The 19,422-nt window shown below is 35.7% G+C and overlaps 3 protein-coding genes across 4 annotated transcripts; 2 read left to right on the forward strand and 1 right to left on the reverse strand.

Moving 5' to 3' along the window:
- The first annotated feature begins 361 nt into the window (after positions 1-361).
- Positions 362-6,000, forward strand: LOC131770634 (repressor of RNA polymerase III transcription MAF1 homolog). Its single transcript, XM_059086353.2, has 5 exons — positions 362-877; positions 2,513-2,977; positions 3,416-3,535; positions 3,973-4,059; positions 4,244-6,000. The coding sequence occupies exons 1-5, from the start codon at positions 795-797 to the stop codon at positions 4,266-4,268; spliced, it is 780 nt and encodes a 259-aa protein (XP_058942336.2). The 5' UTR covers positions 362-794; the 3' UTR covers positions 4,269-6,000.
- A 770-nt stretch (positions 6,001-6,770) lies between these two features.
- On the forward strand, positions 6,771-12,766 carry LOC131777839 (WW domain-containing oxidoreductase). The gene is made up of 9 exons (XM_059094191.2): positions 6,771-6,901; positions 7,276-7,340; positions 7,613-7,670; positions 8,179-8,348; positions 9,215-9,321; positions 9,798-9,889; positions 10,236-10,421; positions 10,957-11,218; positions 11,827-12,766. Exons 1-9 carry the CDS (start codon positions 6,777-6,779, stop codon positions 12,025-12,027), a joined length of 1,266 nt encoding a protein of 421 aa, XP_058950174.1. The 5' UTR covers positions 6,771-6,776; the 3' UTR covers positions 12,028-12,766.
- A 386-nt stretch (positions 12,767-13,152) lies between these two features.
- LOC131777840 (uncharacterized) lies at positions 13,153-17,518 on the reverse strand. 2 transcript variants are annotated; one of them, XM_059094193.2, is made up of 5 exons: positions 17,431-17,518; positions 16,468-16,694; positions 15,653-15,756; positions 15,178-15,318; positions 13,153-13,998 (listed from the first exon to the last, which is right to left on the reverse strand). In XM_059094193.2, exons 2-5 carry the CDS (start codon positions 16,607-16,609, stop codon positions 13,729-13,731), a joined length of 657 nt encoding a protein of 218 aa, XP_058950176.2. In that variant the 5' UTR covers positions 16,610-16,694; positions 17,431-17,518; the 3' UTR covers positions 13,153-13,728. The 2 variants fall into 2 exon arrangements, with proteins under 2 accessions (XP_058950176.2, XP_058950177.2); XM_059094194.2 differs by having other exon boundaries at positions 16,468-16,635; positions 17,431-17,505.
- Positions 17,519-19,422: the final 1,904 nt, after the last annotated feature.

Consider the following 19,422-nt stretch of genomic DNA (forward strand, 5'->3'; position numbering starts at 1 on the left):
TTGTATTCCTTTATCGTGGCCTTCCGTTTCCTCTATTTCAAATTTCTTGACTCGTTTTGCTCGATGTCGATTTAATGCCGATTCAATCCCGAAGTACAATCGACAAAACCTTCGTATGTAATTAGTTCCAATTGGTACTAATCACGTAATAATTTTCGAATGTGACAATGAACTTCTAACTCAGTATGAAAGCAGAAAAAGTTCTCACTTTCCTCATAACAACGTTTGTATTTGGTTTTTTGTTAGATTTATCGTTTCTCTCTGCCTCATCTCATTTCCTTTTTTCCCTTTCATCCTTTTTTCCTAAATCCTACTTTACGAACTATGACGTCATCTTTCAGTTTCAGTGCTAGACATTTGTTGTTTATGAACCCGCCATCTTGTGCTCTGACAAAAGCATCTTCTCCTCGCTTTTCTCAGTATTTTAGCATCTAAATAGCTGCAGTTTAGTTTAAAAAAAAAGTGTTTTAGTATCAGCTCACGTAATTGTGAGTTAAGTCAAGCAGTTTTTGAGCTTAGAAGGAAGTCTTCTACATGCATCCAAGCGACAGTTCACCCTTCCTCTGTTTCTTTGTGGAAAAAATTGGCGCCCAGAGTGGACGAAAACCCGGACGTCAACCCTTTTACAAGAAGAAGTCGATTATTAGTTCGCATAGCAAGCCCATTTTACATCGACAGAGACTTTATTAAGCTTATACGAAGCGAAGGTTGGTAAACAGGTACGAGAATAAACAAAATTTCTCTCCTTGAACGAAAAAGTTAATCAGTCCTAAGGTCGAGTTGGTGAAAACAATATGAAGCTCTTGGAAAACGCCCGTTTGGACACTCTAAGTGCAGCCATTTCCACGGACAAGGGAGACAGCCAAATTGATGGCAGGTAAGGTATCTAGATAATGAATACGTCTACAGTTTGTTGTTTATCTCTGTTTTGAAATGTATTTAAATTTTTTGTATCTAATTCCGTTCGGTAATTCTTCGCTTGAACCATATTTGTATTTCCAAGTTTACCCTACACATTTGAGATTGTCATAAGTTTACTCAGTGTCGATAAGCCATTAGCCATGAACAGCGAAATTATCTGATCCAGAAAAAATAAACTTCGAAGGTCGTAATAAATTTGCGAGGCTCAGCATATTCCATATCAGCTGACAGTCATTCACTAACTCTAGTGTCGGGGATCACTTTATGGTGTAATATTTGTCCACTCTCGCTGTATTTTTAGTGTTATTTCAACCTTAACTATCTGAAGCTGTAGATACTGGTACACGAAAATTTCCTTCAAGACTTCAGCTGACATAGCTCTTAGAGAAAGAAAGTTTTGGAGCGCCTGAGTTTTCTTGCGGAATTGCAATTTTTAAGTTCTTTTTAGAAACAAATTTTATTGGCTCGAGACTAATAAAATTTTGGCTGGGAACTTGAATTGACTTTTGATTTGCATGTGATGATTTTTATTTGATTGAGGAGAATAAATTTAATGCTGCATTTTGTGAGGCTTTCCACCTAAATTTATTTAACATGCTGATCAAGGACTATCCCAAAAATCTGCCAAACTCTGAATCAAAAATAATCTCTGCGCTACACAATTGTGGCTCTTACTACCTGTCAATTGCTAATTCTGTTGGTTTGTAGTATACCTATGTCGGTTTGTCACTTCCAACATAAATACAGATTTTTCATGTTAGAGACTAATGGCCTAGAAACATCAGTATACTTATTTTCAATACTTTTCTCTGTAAATTTTGTAAGGCACTGATAAGGAGAATTTGTTTATTAGTCAAGAGGTTTAGTTGGTGATCATTTCCTTTAGTATGACGTTAGACCCTTCAGTTTGATTTAGAGGTAATTTTATGCGGAGAAAATTAGATGGTAGTCACTCTGAGGCGTCAGAGGGTTAAGCGACTGTACCTACAAATCAGCAACTGACAGGAATGCTGCTTGTCAGTATAGAGAAATCTTTTTCAGTTTGTCAACAACACTCTTAGACATCATTGTATCTGTATCACTAACTAAACTACAGTAACTGCAGGACCACTTGTACTTTTGACAACCAGATTTTGTAACTCCATCCCAAGGGTCACCACCTTATCGCGGTGGGATGGTTTGTGTGTCTCAGTAACCCCTAGAGCTATGTCGGCTGGAGTCTTGAACTCCTGGTAGGGTCACCCATGCCGAACAGGTCAAAGGGTAGAGACCAGACAAAGTGTGATCCCCTGGTGCTCCAGGCTGGGGGTTGGGTTCAGACAGTTAACCCACCCCCATTAAAATTAGACAATCCATTCTCTATTTAAATGGTCTTGGTGGCAGGACCCCACAGTAACAGGTTGACACCTTTAGACATAACCAGGAAGGAATCCACAAATCTGACAATGGTTGATGATGTAAGGGAACTGTCAGAGTTCCAGTAAGACTGTTTGTCAAATTGATTGGAAGGCAATGTTAAAGGCCTGTGTCCTTTATTGTGTGAAGCCATATACTAAAGGATATGATATTTATGAATGTATTTTATTCCTAGAATTGAAAGTTACTCTTGTAAGATGGCTGGTAGTGACAAAAAACTATACAAGAGTCTGAATGAAGGATGTGCCCCTCATGAACTTCAGGCCTTGTCACCACCACAAACTACACACTCAGCAAGCATATCACCTACCAACAGCAATTATTACCCTGCAGTCCTTACTAGTGCACGGCAGAGAAGGCTGAGCACGGGAAGTCAAGAGGAAGCTGTGCTGTGTGACACAATCAGTCGCAAGATGTTGTTCTATTTGATTTCCACCCTGAATGCATCATTTAACCCAGATTATGATTTCAGTAATGTGAAGTCTCATGAGTTCTCGCGTGAACCAAACCTTCAATTGGTGGTAGATGCAATCAATGGGAATCTGTCTGCCATTAATGGTGAGACATATGTTGCTCTCAGGGCAGGATTGTGGAGCGCAATTGATGAAGAGATTAATCTGGTGGAGTGTGACATATTCAGGTAATTGCATGGATTATAGTAAAGTTCATATTTATATTGTGATTTTACCAATTGATGCCAAAATATTTAGTTAGATGTTAAGGGTTCATGACTACTGAACTTGAATGTATTTTTATGGTAGGTACAAAATGTAGGTGGTGAAAGTGTGCTGGATTTAAAATTTAGAGGTTCATGCAGTTTCTAACTTTTCACACTTTCTCTCACAGCCATTTGTTTCACAGCAGTCTTAAGTTCAGTCACTACACTGTTTTTTTTGTAATTGGCCAGTTGATTTGCCACTTACTAGCTAACTAATAAACAAACTTTTGTTCAACATATTACCTATCTAATTTGTTTAGGCATTCCCAATTACCAAAGAGGTGCCAAATACATTATTACTGAAGTCAAGTTATTTGAGTTGTTTGTAATTTTGGAAATTTTTTTTTTATTTATGTCTAGTTACAATCCTGATCTTGACTCAGACCCTTATGGTGAGGAAGGAAGCCTCTGGTCTTTCAACTATTTCTTCTACAACAAGAAAATGAAGAGAATATTGTTCTTTACATGTAGAGCAACAAGGTAGGAAGCACATTTTGTAGAGGAAAATCTTTAGTTCTACAGTACTGTTTAGAGGCTGAGGACCATAATCTACTGAAACCCCATATTTGTCTTGTTATTATGAAGTCTCCTGTTTTAATTCAGGAAATGTAGGGACAGAATAGTTTCTATCACAGATATGAAGTAGAACTTTATCCAAACAGTCTGAAGCAACCTCGTATCTCTAGATAATCTCTTTACCTTCCAAGACTGTGCCTAAACTTTGCTTGAAATTCTTCTGAGACCAGCAATCCTCTTAAGAGAAAGGAAAAACAATGCCTTTGCTAGAGTATTGGGGTAAACAAAGTGAGCTACTGGAAACTTGAAAATACACATCCTCCTAATTGTTTCTCTATTGTAAGAATTGTTATTCTTCTCATCATTCATAAAGAACTGATCAAAGTTGAAATTTAAAACAGGTCCATTGCTCAATACCAGTCTGATGAAGATGAACAGTTTGAAATGGAACCCATGGATATGGCATTTGAGGAGTCCTCTTTTAGCCGGTATGGAATTACACTTGTTAAAAAGTCTAATTCACATCTAAAGAACAGTAAAGGATGTGTGGTCTGTGCATTTCATCGGAGACAATGATGATAATATTGATAACAGTAGTTGTATTGATGATATTGTAGTAATCATCACAGAAATAACAAATATTTGTAACACTGTTTATCTCCTCTTTTCTAGGAATTCTCCAATTCTCATTTCCTAAGTGAAATCAAGTCAGTGTCGAGGATTACTTTTTTTGGTTATTAAAGAGAGGGAGGGAAAGGTGTTAATTATTATTATTATTATTATTATTATTATTATTATTATTGTTATTGCTAACCATCATGATACAATCTTAAATGTTTCTTGCAAAGACCATATGTACATATGCATGAATACTGCCCACTTATTTTACCATCATACACTTGTAATATAACCATGGTTCTTTATCATACTCACATTTTGTACAGAAACATTAGTAAGTTTTTTAACAAGTTTATTTTAAGTGTAAGATTCACACATGTATTTGTTCACTCTTTGGACTAGAGGGTAATAACAGAGTTAATGGAGGGGAAGTTTTTAGAAATATAAAAAAAATGTGTGTGCGCATCTGATGTTCTGTGCCTGAGTGTATGACATGCATCTGCTTGCTAACATATATATGAGTGGTACTGTACATGTAGTTATTCTTAACTGTTGAACTCTAGAAATCCAAGCGGCATGATCAGCAATATTTTGTTGTTGCAAATAGTTTCTCTTAGAGGTGTTTTGTCCCACAGACCAACTGAAAAGCAAAAACCAAGGGTTTGATATTGCAGGCTAAGCTAGCTGGTTTGGAGGCACATTAATTCTGTTTAATTTAAGGTAACTCGCAGAAGGTAATATTTAGAGCACATAGGCGTTGATGTGTAAATGCTAGATTTTGTCAGCAGATAAGTGCACTTTGAGCAGATAGTATGTTACCGGTAACCTGTAGTTGTTCCATTCAACTACAGATTGCCTTATTTTTGACAACAAGGTCACTGTTCAATTTTTGGTGTTTCCATATGTTTGCTTAAATAAGTGTTGACGGCAAAAATATCACCATCAACAAATTGGCACTCCCATGAGGGTTGAAAGGTTAACAAAATGTCATTCTTGTGAAGCACATTGTGTTGCTTAGCAAGTTTAGGTAATTTCCATTCATTATATCAGCATGGATATTTAGGTGTGAAAGGCATATCAAAGAAGCATATGTGGTATGCTATAACCATTAGGCTGGTACTGTTCCAAGGTTACTCTAGGTCAGTGCAGAAATGCTTTACCTTAAAAGGTGCTAATTATGTAAATTAGTATACTTAGATCTGTTTGCAAATGTTGTGAATTTTATTGTGTTGTTGGTGATTGTTGAGAAAATTATGCTGGTGTCTCAAAACTTTACTCCCAATACCAAACATCAAATATCAATTCTCTGCACTGTCCGCCATACATTTTGTATGAGTTTAGCCATGATAATTTTTTGTGATATCAAACAATATTCCCTGGTCTTTCTCATCAATTCTTAGTTTAAAACTGAACTTATATTGGAAAAATTGCTTATTGGTCACAGACTGTCTGCTGGAGTGAATGAGTTATTTTGGGTTTGTAGAAAATGTTCTCATGGAACATATCATTTTCTGCAAACTGTAAGATGGACTTAAGTAACATGCATAGCAGGTTTTATTTGTTTGAGTAAGAACCCTGTCAGCGTTCTTACCATTGTATTTAAGAAAATTTAGTCCATAAGGTAAATATTCCATTTTTGCTTCGCTTTTAGTTTTTAGCAATTTTACATTTCAATTTAATTTTATTACTTTCTCTAAGGTTGAAGTGTCATTTACTTAACAGCCAGCAGAAGGGTTATTAAATTTTCACCATGTACAGTTATGTATTTTGGTTGTAAGGTTGTATTAAACAAACTGAACATTGGAATTTTACATGTAGTTTCGTCATTTTTCTCTCAAGTCCAGTGTCATTTGTCCCTTTCTTTTTAAACTGTGGCTTCTGTTCCTTTCTATCTTTCCTCCCTTTCCACTGATTAAACCATCATGTTTTGTTGTCTGAAACTCAAAGGAAAGGGTACTTTTGGGTGTAAGTTTTTAACCTTGAAAGAAGGATGTGTTGAGAAATTGTACCCCAAGAAGGGAATTTCATATGAAGAAAAGAGTCACATTGTATAACTGGAGTTGTTTAGTATGAATCAAACTGCAAAGATAAAGTGATCTAATATGACTCAAGCCTCAGTTGACTTCAAAAGAATGAAGATTAGGGACTAAAAAAAACTTTCCCTTTACTCCATCTGTTTCCTCAATTTGCACCCTTAAATGAGACAGCCAGCTTCTACACCCTAATCACAGGGTAATTACATCTCTCGACCTGGTGGATGGAATGAAACTCAACTTTAGGGGTGCTGACAATGGTTAATTTAGGGGGGAAGTTTTTTCGAAGTATTAATGAATGTTCAGCACACATCTCCTCTTAAAAAGGACAGAGCTCAATGTATGTTCAGTCTTTGATAATAACAATCTTTCCCGCTGTTTCTCCATTGTTGTTCCTGTGATTTTTTTTTTTCGCTTTTTTTCTTTATTTGACGTACTTTACCCTATTTACCACGTCCTATCACTCCCCCCCCTCCTCCCCCCACCCCCTGCGGCCGTGGGTTGCCTGTATTGCTTCAGGGCCGCCCCAGTCCTTTGTCGGCCGAAGGTACAAAATGGCTGCCAAGGATGGCGGGTTGGTGTTTGAAGAAACCAGCGAGTTTAAAAACCCAGAGGAACACTTTTTGCCGCCTGGATGGGAAATAAGAACAATGGACGATGGAAGGATCTATTATGCGAAGTGAGTCTTTTCCCATAGCTTAATTCGTGATTTCAACCTAGTTTTATGAAAGGTCCTTTGAGGGATATGTTCCAAAACATTTTTGTCCGGCTCACGGATGCAGGTTCCAGTATAGGAACTGAGTTGTGATCGTTATAAATTAGAGGGTTTTTATGAAAAAGATATTTATATTAATTCATAAGGTACATTTTTCCTTTTCTGTATAAATTTTTGTCGAACATAACGTCCTACAAACTCGCTTTTAATTTTTTCATAATGGAAACAATGATATTGGACGTTTTATTGTTGATCTCGCTCAATTGATTTGTGACAATTTAAAAATTTTCTTACCTTATTCTTAATAAATGAAAATAATAAAAATTTAATATTTATAGTCATTTGACAAAATCAACTCAGTGGGAACATCCAACGTCGGGAAAAAGATACAAAGTCTGTGGAGGTATTTCAAATTACATGATTTACAAATTAATTTGTTAATTATGTCAAACCTTTCAACCTTAAAAGCGTATAAAATGTAATTTCTTCTCGAAATGTCAGAAAGGTAACAAGAATTGCCAGTTTTTCTGCAAGGTGTTATCTCCATAACCAAAAACTCTTCTAATCGATTTACAAGGAATTTTGAGAAATGGAAATGGAGATTTCCTAATCAGATTTTGAAGCTCTGATAGGGCTTACAAATAGATTATAATTTTTTTAAATTTGTTTTTGTAGAGCTTCCACAAGGCTGGCAACAATTATATGACAGTAAAGGGAGTGTTTTCTTTTTTGAGTGAGTAATTTAATCTCTTTGAAATCATATCACAGAGATACTATCCTCTGGAAATATTAAGTATTTGGAGATGCTTGATTTGGGGGTCATTACCCATTACCCAATTTTATTTTTTAAAAACTTGAAATTAGAAATGACTGCTTTGTTGCAATCTCTGACCATAAACTGAAAGTCACTTGTCATGTAGATGCACATGTCTGGATAAAGTCCCCCTAAAAATTCTTTTGAAACAATCATCCCTAAGAAGAAAATCTGTCACTGGTAACAATTTTTTGATACAGATGAAATTTTTCTTGATTTCGCTTTTATGTGCAAACATATTCTGAGATTTACTATTTTATGGAAAATTTAACAAGTTGTTGATCTGGAGATTTTTTTGGTATCCTAAAGACTTCTTGTTGTAGTGGGAGAGCTGACATATATCCAAGTTCTCATCTTGTGTTATGGTAGGATCCATTCTTAAAGATAATTTAGTCTCCATTCATTGATTGGTACAATCTTTTAACAGTTCTGTGAATAGAGTAACCACTTATGCTGACCCAAGAATAGCCCTGAACTTCACCAAAAGTAAAAAAAATTCAAAAAAGTTGGATAGTCACTCTACAGCCATGCATGTGTTAAATGGAGAGGACTTGAGTGGAAAGGTTGCCATTGTGACAGGAGCCAATAGTGGCATAGGTTAGCACATTTAACACATTGTGTTCAGGAACCATTTTAAAATATAACTGAACCTTTCCTGAAGGCCAGCTATCTGCAACAAGCATCGTTTCTTTCGCTCTCAGATTACTATTATCACACCAAACCTAACTATAATTGTCCTCTGATTTACCTTAAGCATTTACTAGTTGGATCATTACATCTCAATGCCCTCTCTTCTTACCTTGTTTAAAACATTCCTTTGTTTGATCTCATCCATGTTTTTAAGCCAACAAAAACTGTAGCTACATGAAGTAATGATTAACCCTTTAACTCCCAAGATCTGATTGTTAATTCTCTCCTCCAGCTGCTACACATTTCATTGTAAATTGGTTACGAAAATTTGGTGTTCAATCTAGATAATATCATGTACCTGATAAGTTTGAGTAATCTCACAACCTGTTTGCTGGATAATGTATGGTTACAATGGGGAGAAGTAACATGTTAATCACTTCTGGGAGTCGAAAGGTTAAGTCCTACCCAGGTAGTGAGGCAGTATTCAATTGATTTTTATCCTATTTTAAAATTTCGCTCCTCTTAACCCTTTAACTCCCAAGATCTCATTAGTAATTCTCTTTACTGTCTGTCATATAAATATTGCAATATTAGTTTGGAGTATTTGGTATTGGATCAACTAACAATCCCAAAATTTATATCTTTCTTTGTCCTCGTCACTTGTCTTCTTGATATTGTATTGATATTTTTTAAGGAGAAGTTCTATCTTGGTCTCTTATGGGAGTTAAAAGATTAAACTAATGAAATCTTTTTTGTTTGTTTTGTTTTTTTTTTTTTAATCATGAGTTCATTTTTTATTTGTTGTTAATTGAATTTCCAACACTTATTATTAGGTTTTGAGACTGCCAAGGCACTGGCACTTCACGGAGCTCATGTGATCTTAGCTTGTAGGAACATGAACAAAGCAAACAGGGCAGCAGCTATGATCAGACAAGTACAGGTCATTAACTGAAATGTTTACTCTTGTTAATTTCTTTCCTATGAATATTTTACTTTTTATTTACTATACTCTTAGATATTTCCAGTACTAAAATAAATTCAAATTGTCAGTAGGCTCCATTTTGGGCCAGCAGTCATCATATTATTAGTACCCAGGGCACTGCATACAAAAAGGGTGAATCATTATGCACTTGTGGTGTGACTTAGTTTAGTTTTGTTCTTCTTGCTTGGCAATAAAACATGCATGTTCTTACAATCTACATCTCCTGTTCTTGATCAAAAAGTACAATGGTCATTCCTACTGTACTTTCAATATTTAATTTTATATGTACATTAATGGAGATGTATTTTCAGAATTTCTTATAAGTTTTGTTATTAAGTTATATCAAGCATGTGGGGAGTTAAAACCAGTACATTCAGCAAACTTTCCTAGTTTTAAAATTTAGTTTTATTTTCTTACTACCTCAAATGCTGTAGACCCCTGAGGCTTACGTGGAAGCTATGTTGCTAGACCTGGCATCATTTACAAGTATCAAAAACTTTGCAGAAGAATTTAGAGGGCGGAAACTGTGAGTGAAACCCACTCTAAATCAATTATTTAACCATTTTGGCAGAAGGCAATATTTTAAAGAAAGGAATGTGCTGTGTGCAATTTTCAAAAACTGAGTAAGAGTTTGAAAATGCAAAAAGTGCACACAAAGTGTAAACTAGTTAACTTGATAAAGAAAAGCAAAGGAGGAGTCCTTATCCTGTTTCATGCATTAATTTTTAGAAAAATTCACAAATCACATGTACCTAAACAGCTTTTTATCTTTCATTCATTTGCCAAATTTCTCTTAAAATTTTACAGTTTCTTCTTCAAGTTGGTAATTCTAAATGTATAATTTTATTTCTCAAATTTGTGATTTTTTCCAGTCCTCTTCACATTCTTATTTGTAATGCTGCTGTATTTGGTTTATCATGGAGCAAGACAGAGGATGGAATTGAGAGCACTTTTGGTGTCAATCATCTTGGCCATTTCTACCTTGTGAAGTTGATTGAAGACATTCTTTGCTCATCATCTCCTGCCAGAGTTGTAGTTTTGTCTTCAGAGTCTCACAGGTGAGAGAAATCTGTGTTCATTTCACCAAATCACAGTTTGGGCTTTTGTGCAGTGTAAGTTAGCCATAATGACTCTGTTGTTTTTGTGTCCCTCAGTTTCCAATTTGGAAGGGCTAGCTCCAAAAAGCAATATACCTGTACTGTAGAAAACACTGAATAGTAATTTTGAGAGAAATAAGAAAATAACGAGAAAAGTCAGCTAATTTCAAGTATTGTAGCAGTACTGTGTTATTGTTTCATATTATACTGATAACTTTTTGCTGATAAATCCTGGCAACATTAATTAAGAAGTGCAAAGCTTTGGAACTCCACATCTGTAGAGAAAGTAAAAATTAAGGAGAATCTTGATATTTGATCATTTGATCATTTGATTTTTGAATGTGGAAAATAAATAATGCAATCTGGGTTCAACTTGGTAAAAAAAAAAACAACAAAAACTTTTGAGAAAAATTAATTTTTTTTCTCTGAAACAAAAGATGTATTTTGAGTTTATTTGGATGATAAGTTATCGATTAAGTCTTTTCTCCTTCTTTAGGTTTCCTGACCTAACCTACTCTACAAAGTTACCTTTGTCAGAGCTACCCCTTTCTAAAGATAAATACTGGTCCATTGTGGCATATAATCAATCCAAACTCTGTAACTTGCTCTTTTCCATGGAACTGAATCGTCGCTTGAAACCAAAAGGAGTGACATGTAATGCTGTACATCCTGGGAACTTGATTTACACTTCACTGTCTCATACCTCATGGTTCTATTGGATCTTCTTTGTCATGGCCAGACCATTTGCAAAGACACCAGTAAGTTCTAAGTTTTGTAATACACAATAATAAACTTGAAGGACTTCAGGCCAATCTATAGTGGCTGTGCAAGAGGTACCTTATGGTACCTTGTGATATCTGTAGCTCTAATCAGGAATGTCATTCTAAGCACCTCACCTCCTTTGGGGAGAGAGGTGGTGTTTTAGAGAGGAAGGGGCATTACCTGTGTTTTCTGCCAGGTTGAAAGTTTTTTTTTTTTAAATTGGTAATGGGAGCATTCGAGTGGTCATTGTGGAAAAGTTTAACTCTTTAACTCCCACAAGTGATTAACATACCTGTACTTGTAACTTCTCCCTATAATATCCATACATTATCCAGCAAACCTGTTATGAGAATACTCAAACTTGTAGGTAGAAGTTATCTTGATCTAACACCAAATTCTCATAACTAATTTACAAGGAAATGTATAGCTGATAGAGGGAAGAATTAAGAATCAAATTTTGGGAGTTAAAAGGTTAATAAATAGTTAACAAATGAGCTGAAAATGTGGCTGTTACAGGGAGAAAGGTTGTTAGTAGTGGGCCTTGTGTTTTTTACAAGAGACCTTCTTAAAATTAAACTTGTCTAACTTACCTTCCTTTTTCCAGGCACAAGGTGCAGCCACTGTTGTGTACTGTGCGACATCCAAAGAGCTTAATAAAGTAGGAGGGCATTATTTTAATAACTGTAGTGTGTGCAAGCCATCAGATGAAGCTAAGAATCCTGAAACAGCTGCCAAGCTTTGGAAACTGAGTGAAAGGCTTGTCAGGCAGATAACATTAAATGATTCACAAGTTGTGGACTTATAGTCAATGGTTGGTTGACTTTGACTTGTTAAGGCCTAAGCCACGCTGAAAGCAGCAAGCTGCCATGATAATGGCAGGTTTGTCTAGAAATACTGAAGAGCAAGTGTTTCAAGTTAAAGAACACCTGTTGTTGAAAGAGGCAACAAGAGAAAATCTCAGTTTAATGCAATATAATTGCTCAGGTGATTATAGAAATATGTTTGTGCTGACTACTGGAGGATTATCTTTCCATAAAAACTATACACAAAGTGATAGCAATATGGAAGTGCTAACTTTCAAAATGCCCATTCCATGATTGTTTAGGTTTATGACAATGAAAACAAAAGAAAATATGGTTATTGGGTTCCTGAACTGAATTTTTAATTGTATTATTCTCCTCAGGTGGAGCCAAAATAGATTAGTAATTCCTTCAACTTCAGCTTAGAGATTATTCAACAGTAATTTCTTAGCCCTCAAGAAGTTATGAACACTGCATCAAAGGGACAAGATGGACTTTTAAAAAAACTAAACCAGACAAAGTGAATCAACATTTATTAATCACAAAGTCATAAAAATTATCATGTAATGGTTAAGTTAACTATTTGACTCTGAAACTTAATTGTTCATTTTAATTGGACATTTAGATATAAGAATGCCACATGATGGTAGAACATTTTTTTTCAATGAAAATCCAACACCATAAAGATGGAAACCAGATACAGTATTGTTACCAATATTTATTGTAAAGACAACCCATATTAAATTATTAAAACATTTTTTTTATATTTCAACTTAAATTTGGGTTTTATTTCTCTTCCTGACTTAATAAACATTGAATCCAGTTAAGTTCAACCCCAGGGGAGGGGTGGTGTAGTTTACTTCACAGCTCAAACTCAGGCCATTTCTGCACTATTCCACTATCAAAGGAAAAAGTTTGTGTTTAAGATGGTAGAAATTGTCTCCACCCTTGATAATTTACCTATCAACAAGGAATTTTTCTTTCACTCTTATTGATGATGCACTCAAGCCATGTGCGTATACCACATCTCCTCAAATAAGTGCCCACACTCTAAGAAGTCCCCACCCCCCAATAAGTACCTAAGTACCCCTCTCTAATGAGCCCCCCCCCCCCCTTCCCCACTTCCTCCCTCACTGTTTCTATTTCCACTTTCTTCATAACCTTTTAAGCTTCAATTACAATCTGGAATCAGTATAGGGGAATAGTTTCTTTTCCATTCCACTTATTTCTATCTCCATGTGCTTTACATTTATGTACATCATCTGTTTTAATCTTTGTCCTATTGCTGCACTAACTTCATAATTATCCCTCCTGGATAAAACACCCTCCTTTCAAATAGCTTCCCTCCACTTAGCCAAAATTTTAAGCTTATTCAAGGAAATATAGCATGTATCAAGAGAAAATTAGAGGATGGGATTCAGGGCATTAGCTCTCTATCTAAATAAAAGTTTGTTATCACAGACATCCACTTTGAGAGTCACAATTTCTCTTTCTATAGTAGTTTCTTTGGAAGAAATTACACTTTACTTAACAGTATACTTTACAAGTAGGTAATTTTACCCACTAAATTTCTTTCACTAAGAATATCTGATTAAGATTGACCTTTGTGCAGAACCATCTCTGAGGTGAAAACAAACCAATGTATGGGAGACTTAATAAATAACTAACTTAAATTGAAACTGACACAACACAAACCAAGGCCTGAATTACTCATCAGTAACATTACACTTTTCTTTGAAGTCATCTACCAGTAAGGATTCTCTCTTGTCCCACAATTCTTGGAGTCGTGGATCAAGATTTTTAGCAAGGACCATCTCATCAATCTCATTGTGACTGAAATTTTTATACTCTTCATCCTCTCCTTGTTGTTTAACAAGTTTCCAGATGATGTTGGCTTTTTCTTTTTCTTCATTGGTTAAGTAATTTTTACCAACACCAAGAGTAGCATATTCAATTGAGTATACACTAATAAAACGCTGAAGAAAAAGATGAATAATTCTTAATACCTATCAAGAGTCATTGTAGTAATATATTTATAGTAAGGTTAAAAAAAAAACTATGTAAGGTTAAGTCTGTACTCAAACCAAGTGGCCAACCCAGCTGCAGCTTATCCAGGTTTCCTTGGCATGAAGTGATTAGGAGCATCACTACTCCCTCCTGGATGGAATACTAGTCCATCAAATGCATTTCCCTAGACTTACCCCACTATTCACCAAAACCCATTCACACTCCTGGGGTAGAAAGCAGCACTGTAAGAGTGAAGTGTTTTGTCCAAGAATACAACACATTCACCCGGCCAAGTCTCAAAGCCAAACCTCTTGACTCAGACTCCAGCACACTAACCATAAGATCACTACTTCTCCCACATCATTTTAACCCTTTACACCTGAACATCATGATGCATATTCTCCATACTGTGCTCTACACATTTCTTTAAGTGCTAAAAAGGAGAACTTGTCTCACAATCAAGAGCTTCTTTGGTTGGTGATCATTTCCTTTATTCTCATGACCTTAATGTATGATTCAGTGGTGATATTGTAAAGGAGAAATTAGATGCTAGTCACTCTCAGGAATTAAAGGGTTAATACACCAATCACCAATTATCAAAAGTCATAAATACTTAATGCTAATTGTAATAATGATCAATGGGGGTAGGGACCTGCCCCTTTCCCTTGTTGTGTCTCAAATAACTGATATAACTGAGTTTTGTTTTCCAAACAATTAAATTTTTGTTGTCATTTGTCTCAGATTATGATAATAGATTAAGGCAAAAGAAAATAAAAATTTAACATGGGCCTTCCTTCTCAACCTCTTACACTTCTCCTGATAATCTAAGATGCCTGCTCAACAAATTTGTGTACATTTGATTGTGTCTCATCATCTTGGTGAGAGACATCCTGAGAAGGAATCAGTTACCATCAATAGTCAAGCCAACATTTCAACAACCTTGGCAGAAGTCATCATGAGGGTCAATTCAGCCACTACTATCTACAACTGTATGGTCCTTTTCAGGGATGCTCTCACCTGGATGATCAGGGTACATGGTCATCTGTTACTCTTAGGTTCCAGCAAACCATTTGTTGCATAGCTTTTGTACAGAAAGAAGTGCACAAAACCTACAGCTTAGACCATCTTTTTTATTACAAGACCCTTACCTTTTCATTAAAGCCTTTACTGGAAGTTCCCAGACCAAAGCTTTGTGCAATGTCATGAACTTGTTTCCGCTGCGATTTTTCAAGATCTGGTGGGAATTGCAACTCAGCACCCTGGTCTTTCCAACCTATTTCTCGAAACCACTATGAAAAAAATAAAACAGGCTATTGAAACCCACATGGACAGAGCTGAAATTTAGCCTTGAAAGCAACACTTTGATAACTTGATTCAACCTGATTAAATTATTGGTTTTCAAATAATGACTGATGCAGTTTTTTCACAAGTTTCTAATCAACCATCAAAAGGCACAATCTGTCACATAAATAAATCTTTCACTAATTAAGTATCTTAAACTTTGAAATTATCACCAATTATTGTACTGAATAACTTCCTTGGTTTTTCACTGCTGGCAAAAAGCCTAACGATGGCAGTGTGTTTTTAAATGATAATTGAAAGCCACAGATTTTTTTCACTTACCAGCATCAATTTTCGCAGTTCCCTTTCTTTAAAAGGAAATTCAAACTGCTGAATGTTTGAGTTACTCTCATCCTTGCCTGTTATTTCAGGAAACGGAAGGTCACCTGAAAATTAATTTCACATGCTGTATAAATTTTGAAAAGTTGTAAAAGAGACAAACTATTTTCAATGTTTGAATGATAAAAATCTTCTTTGTACCTGGATGCTGCTTAGTGGAAAAACTTATGAGCATGCAGGGGGGAAAAGGAATGTGTAGGAGAAAGAGTGTTGATCTTACTTCTTCCATTCATGCCTCAAACTCATCACTAGTCCCTGGTTCCTCAGAGAAAGATGTGAAATGTCCAAGAAGAAAGGTGATAGAACTCCTTCCTTAAGAGCAGATTTTTTTCCCCTTTTTGTTAATTGCACAATGATTTCAATTGCGTTTAAGAAAAATACTCTTTTTATAATAATTTCTTTCATTACAATGGGATACTCTTTTACTGGGTGACCAGAGTTAACTGTTAAAGACCACAAACAAAAATGGTTCATAACAATTGTCAATAGTTACATTGATTCTGAGGGCTGAGAAAAAGTATAGGCCAGGGTAATAACAAGATAAGCTACATGAATACCTTTGTTTACTTTAATGAAAATGTAGGCAGTTCCTGGTAATGGCTTTTTTAAAATTATAATTTGAATATAGTATAATTTCACTTTATACCAGATAAATAACAAGTATACATACAGCATACTGAGATTTGTCAAAATTGTTGATGTAAACTGTAAAGCATTATAACACTATTGCAAAATTACTTTCTCTGAGTTAGACTCACTGTAATTATTTTTTGACCCCAGTTTCACAGTAAAAATTGAATCTTGAACAAGGTCATCTAATCTCCTAGTTGACTCTGCTGCTGCTCCTGCTGATCCTTTACTCTTAGACAAAGGAGGAACATATCGCTTACTAGTGGCCATGATCTTCTTAAACCCAGGGAAATGGCCTAGGCAAGAAAGAAATCCCACTGAATACAGTATGGCTAACTGGACCAAGGTTTTGTTTCTGGAGAAAAGGCAATAAATATTTAGATCAAAATATAACAGGATTCATACATTCACCTGTTTGCACCAAATCTCTCACAGTGCTCAGATTTAAGGTTTGTTGGTTTAGATCACAAGAGAAGTGATTGGAGAACAGACAATTGGAGAATTGGAGAAAAGACAATTTCTGATTTTCTAAGGATGCTGTGTCTAAAACAGACACCTTTCTCTACCAAGAGGTTTTTGGAAGGGAATTGATTCCACAAGGTACACCTGTAAAAGTGATTTGAGGTTGTTGAGGACATGAAAGCTAGTAAAAAGGCTGTTGATATTACTTTTAATCACTCGTAAACCAAATTTTTTTTGTGTCTTTCCTCTATCAAACAACATTTATTAAGGAGAAAAAAATTTTCAGTGGCTTACTGTGTTCTTACTAAAGGTACGTATCCGTGAACTAAGTATCCTTTGAGTCAAAATTGTTGACAACTTTGAACCTCGTCCTAACTGTCGGGCTTCTTTTCCAGGCAGAATATACCCGTAAAACATGGTTTTCCGTAGTGGCCTCGAAAAATTTGATGGGGTATTGCACCTGAAAAGACTCATGATAATTCATAAAAATTCGATCTCCTTTCAATTCAGCGCCACATTTGCAAAAAGAAAAGCAGATCGCTGCGTCGTACGAGCAAGTTGTTATCTGTTCCTTGCAGTTCAGCAACACCTTGTGGAGAAGAACGTTCAGTTATAAAAGGAACACTCACCGAGTAACAAACTGTACACTGCCGAAGCTCTTGAGAGAGGTCAAAACGAGTAAAACACACAACCACTCTCAACTTCCGTCATGACAGGAGCAGAAATAAACAGGCGTTCCACGGGAATGTAACGCCTGAAGGGGAGTGGTACCTAGTTGTCATTTTGTTTGCATGACGAAAAATATCCAGTAATTAGGTTTGATCTGCACATCGTGTAAAATTTGAACAAAAAATTTGTTTATTCGAAAAGAGAGCATTTTACTATTTCAATCAGTGAATAATGCCCAAATGAGCCGCCAAGTTCGCGAGTTCAACGGGGTGACCCTATATGGTGGAATGATGGAGTAGCGGAATGGCGGAATCCAACAACGTGGAATGCCTCGATGTACGAAATTAAAGTCTTACCAAAATAGGATTGCTGATTAAATAAGAAAATTATTTATGATTAACAGTTAAAATGAAAGGAAGCCTAGTTAAATCATTATTGGATCCCAGTGGATCTTAAGTTAGTCCTTATAAGTTATCATGACCATTACTATTGTTATAAATATTATTATTATTATTATTGGTCGCATGATTGTTTGTTACCATTTAATTATTGGTTGAGTGTCAGTTAGTCACTATATTAGTGTTGTGATTTTCTTGTTTAAGTTTTGCTTTCTTGTTATTATTACGGTTTTTTTTAATATAGTAATGTGTCACTTTTTGTTTGTGTTTTCTTTCTTTGTTCACGTTGGCCCTTTTGGGTCACCGCACTATATTCTTGAATCATCTTCCTCATGTGGAACAGGGTACTCATAAATATGTAAAACGCGGTAGGTTTTTCTGTTTTGTTACAAATCCTTTGCAACTCTACCTTCTGGCATCATTATTCTAGTTTTTTTTTAATACTATAAAAGTTTTGCTTCATATCAGTATCCACATGCAGTCTTGCCTATTATTTTTGTGTCCCGCCTAATTTAATGTAATCACACCTCGATGCAATTTAAGGTAAGTCAAGTAAAGAATGGCTGAGAAACAATCTCTACTTCTTCTCACAAACCCTAAACCGATAGCTTAAGTTTGTCGCACAGGAAAAGTTACCATAACCTATGTCCAAACGAATTCGGCTAGCTATGATCGTGAAACAAATTTTTGTCTGTTTTCTGTCAGTAGACAGGAATGAAACTAAATAATAAATTGTCTCCTTGGTTAATTTCTGTATCTAAGGAAATTGTTCTTGCAAAATTGTCAACCATGTCCCTCTACCACTACCAATGTTTCTATGTACTAAGTGACGGACAATCGACTCTCGATTAAAAAAAAAACCGTTACTCCAGATGATGACACAGAGTGACCCACAAAACAATGATAAAAAGCGTACGTTTTTGATTGTTTCAAACGAACCAGTGTGAGTTATCGTTTAGCTCAATTCCAGTGCGCTCGAGGACTAGCGAAAAAAAATCGTCTTCGTCGCAGTTCAAGTAATTTGCCTAATTAATTTTCCATTTAAATGGACTACCATATATGGGTTGACCTCCAATTATCACAGACAGACTACAAACTCCAGGTTGCCTTGGGCAATAAATGAAAGTATATGACCCATCACCAGCATCTTACGCTGCAAGTTCTCGCCGACATTCACGGTGGAATGCAAGCTCCTTAGCACTTCTGTAAGCTTTGTAGCCTTCTTTGATTGAACAGGACTTAATTGAACCTGAATGTTCACTTTGTATCTACCTTCTGGAACTCTATAACTGCTTTCATCCTTGATGATAACTGTGAAATACACAAAGAGCAACTTCTTCTCGGACATATATATCCATCTGTTCACCTTCCTTGTTAATGGGCGTAGTTCCCCTCATCCTTAATCGACCTACTCACTTCAAGTTTCATATAATCATCCTGACAGGGTTTTAACCGGTATTTTGAAGAATTAAGCTGGGAAAGTCGATGGACAAGTTGTGACTTCGCCTTTAAAAATGAGGATACTACTAAAGGACGGTGAGAGAATGAATGATA

Source organism: Pocillopora verrucosa, chromosome 3 (assembly GCF_036669915.1).
Source record: "Pocillopora verrucosa isolate sample1 chromosome 3, ASM3666991v2, whole genome shotgun sequence".
NCBI lineage: Eukaryota > Metazoa > Cnidaria > Anthozoa > Scleractinia > Pocilloporidae > Pocillopora > Pocillopora verrucosa.

What these genes read in the sequence shown, in the direction of transcription:
- LOC131777840 (XM_059094193.2), bottom strand. Translation starts at nt 16,609, where the DNA reads ATGGCCACTAGTAAGCGATATGTTCCTCCTTTGTCTAAGAGTAAAGGA. An exon ending in GGGGTCAAAAAATAATTACA is followed by an intron (nt 15,757 to 16,467) that starts GTGAGTCTAACT and finishes ATTAATTTTCAG; the next exon opens with GTGACCTTCCGTTTCCTGAA. An exon ending in AACTGCGAAAATTGATGCTG is followed by an intron (nt 15,319 to 15,652) that starts GTAAGTGAAAAA and finishes TTTTTTTCATAG; the next exon opens with TGGTTTCGAGAAATAGGTTG.
- LOC131770634 (XM_059086353.2), top strand. Translation starts at nt 795, where the DNA reads ATGAAGCTCTTGGAAAACGCCCGTTTGGACACTCTAAGTGCAGCCATT. An exon ending in TTTACATGTAGAGCAACAAG is followed by an intron (nt 3,536 to 3,972) that starts GTAGGAAGCACA and finishes AATTTAAAACAG; the next exon opens with GTCCATTGCTCAATACCAGT. An exon ending in GAGGAGTCCTCTTTTAGCCG is followed by an intron (nt 4,060 to 4,243) that starts GTATGGAATTAC and finishes CCTCTTTTCTAG; the next exon opens with GAATTCTCCAATTCTCATTT.
- LOC131777839 (XM_059094191.2), top strand. Translation starts at nt 6,777, where the DNA reads ATGGCTGCCAAGGATGGCGGGTTGGTGTTTGAAGAAACCAGCGAGTTT. An exon ending in AAGATACAAAGTCTGTGGAG is followed by an intron (nt 7,341 to 7,612) that starts GTATTTCAAATT and finishes TTGTTTTTGTAG; the next exon opens with AGCTTCCACAAGGCTGGCAA. An exon ending in GGGAGTGTTTTCTTTTTTGA is followed by an intron (nt 7,671 to 8,178) that starts GTGAGTAATTTA and finishes ATCTTTTAACAG; the next exon opens with TTCTGTGAATAGAGTAACCA.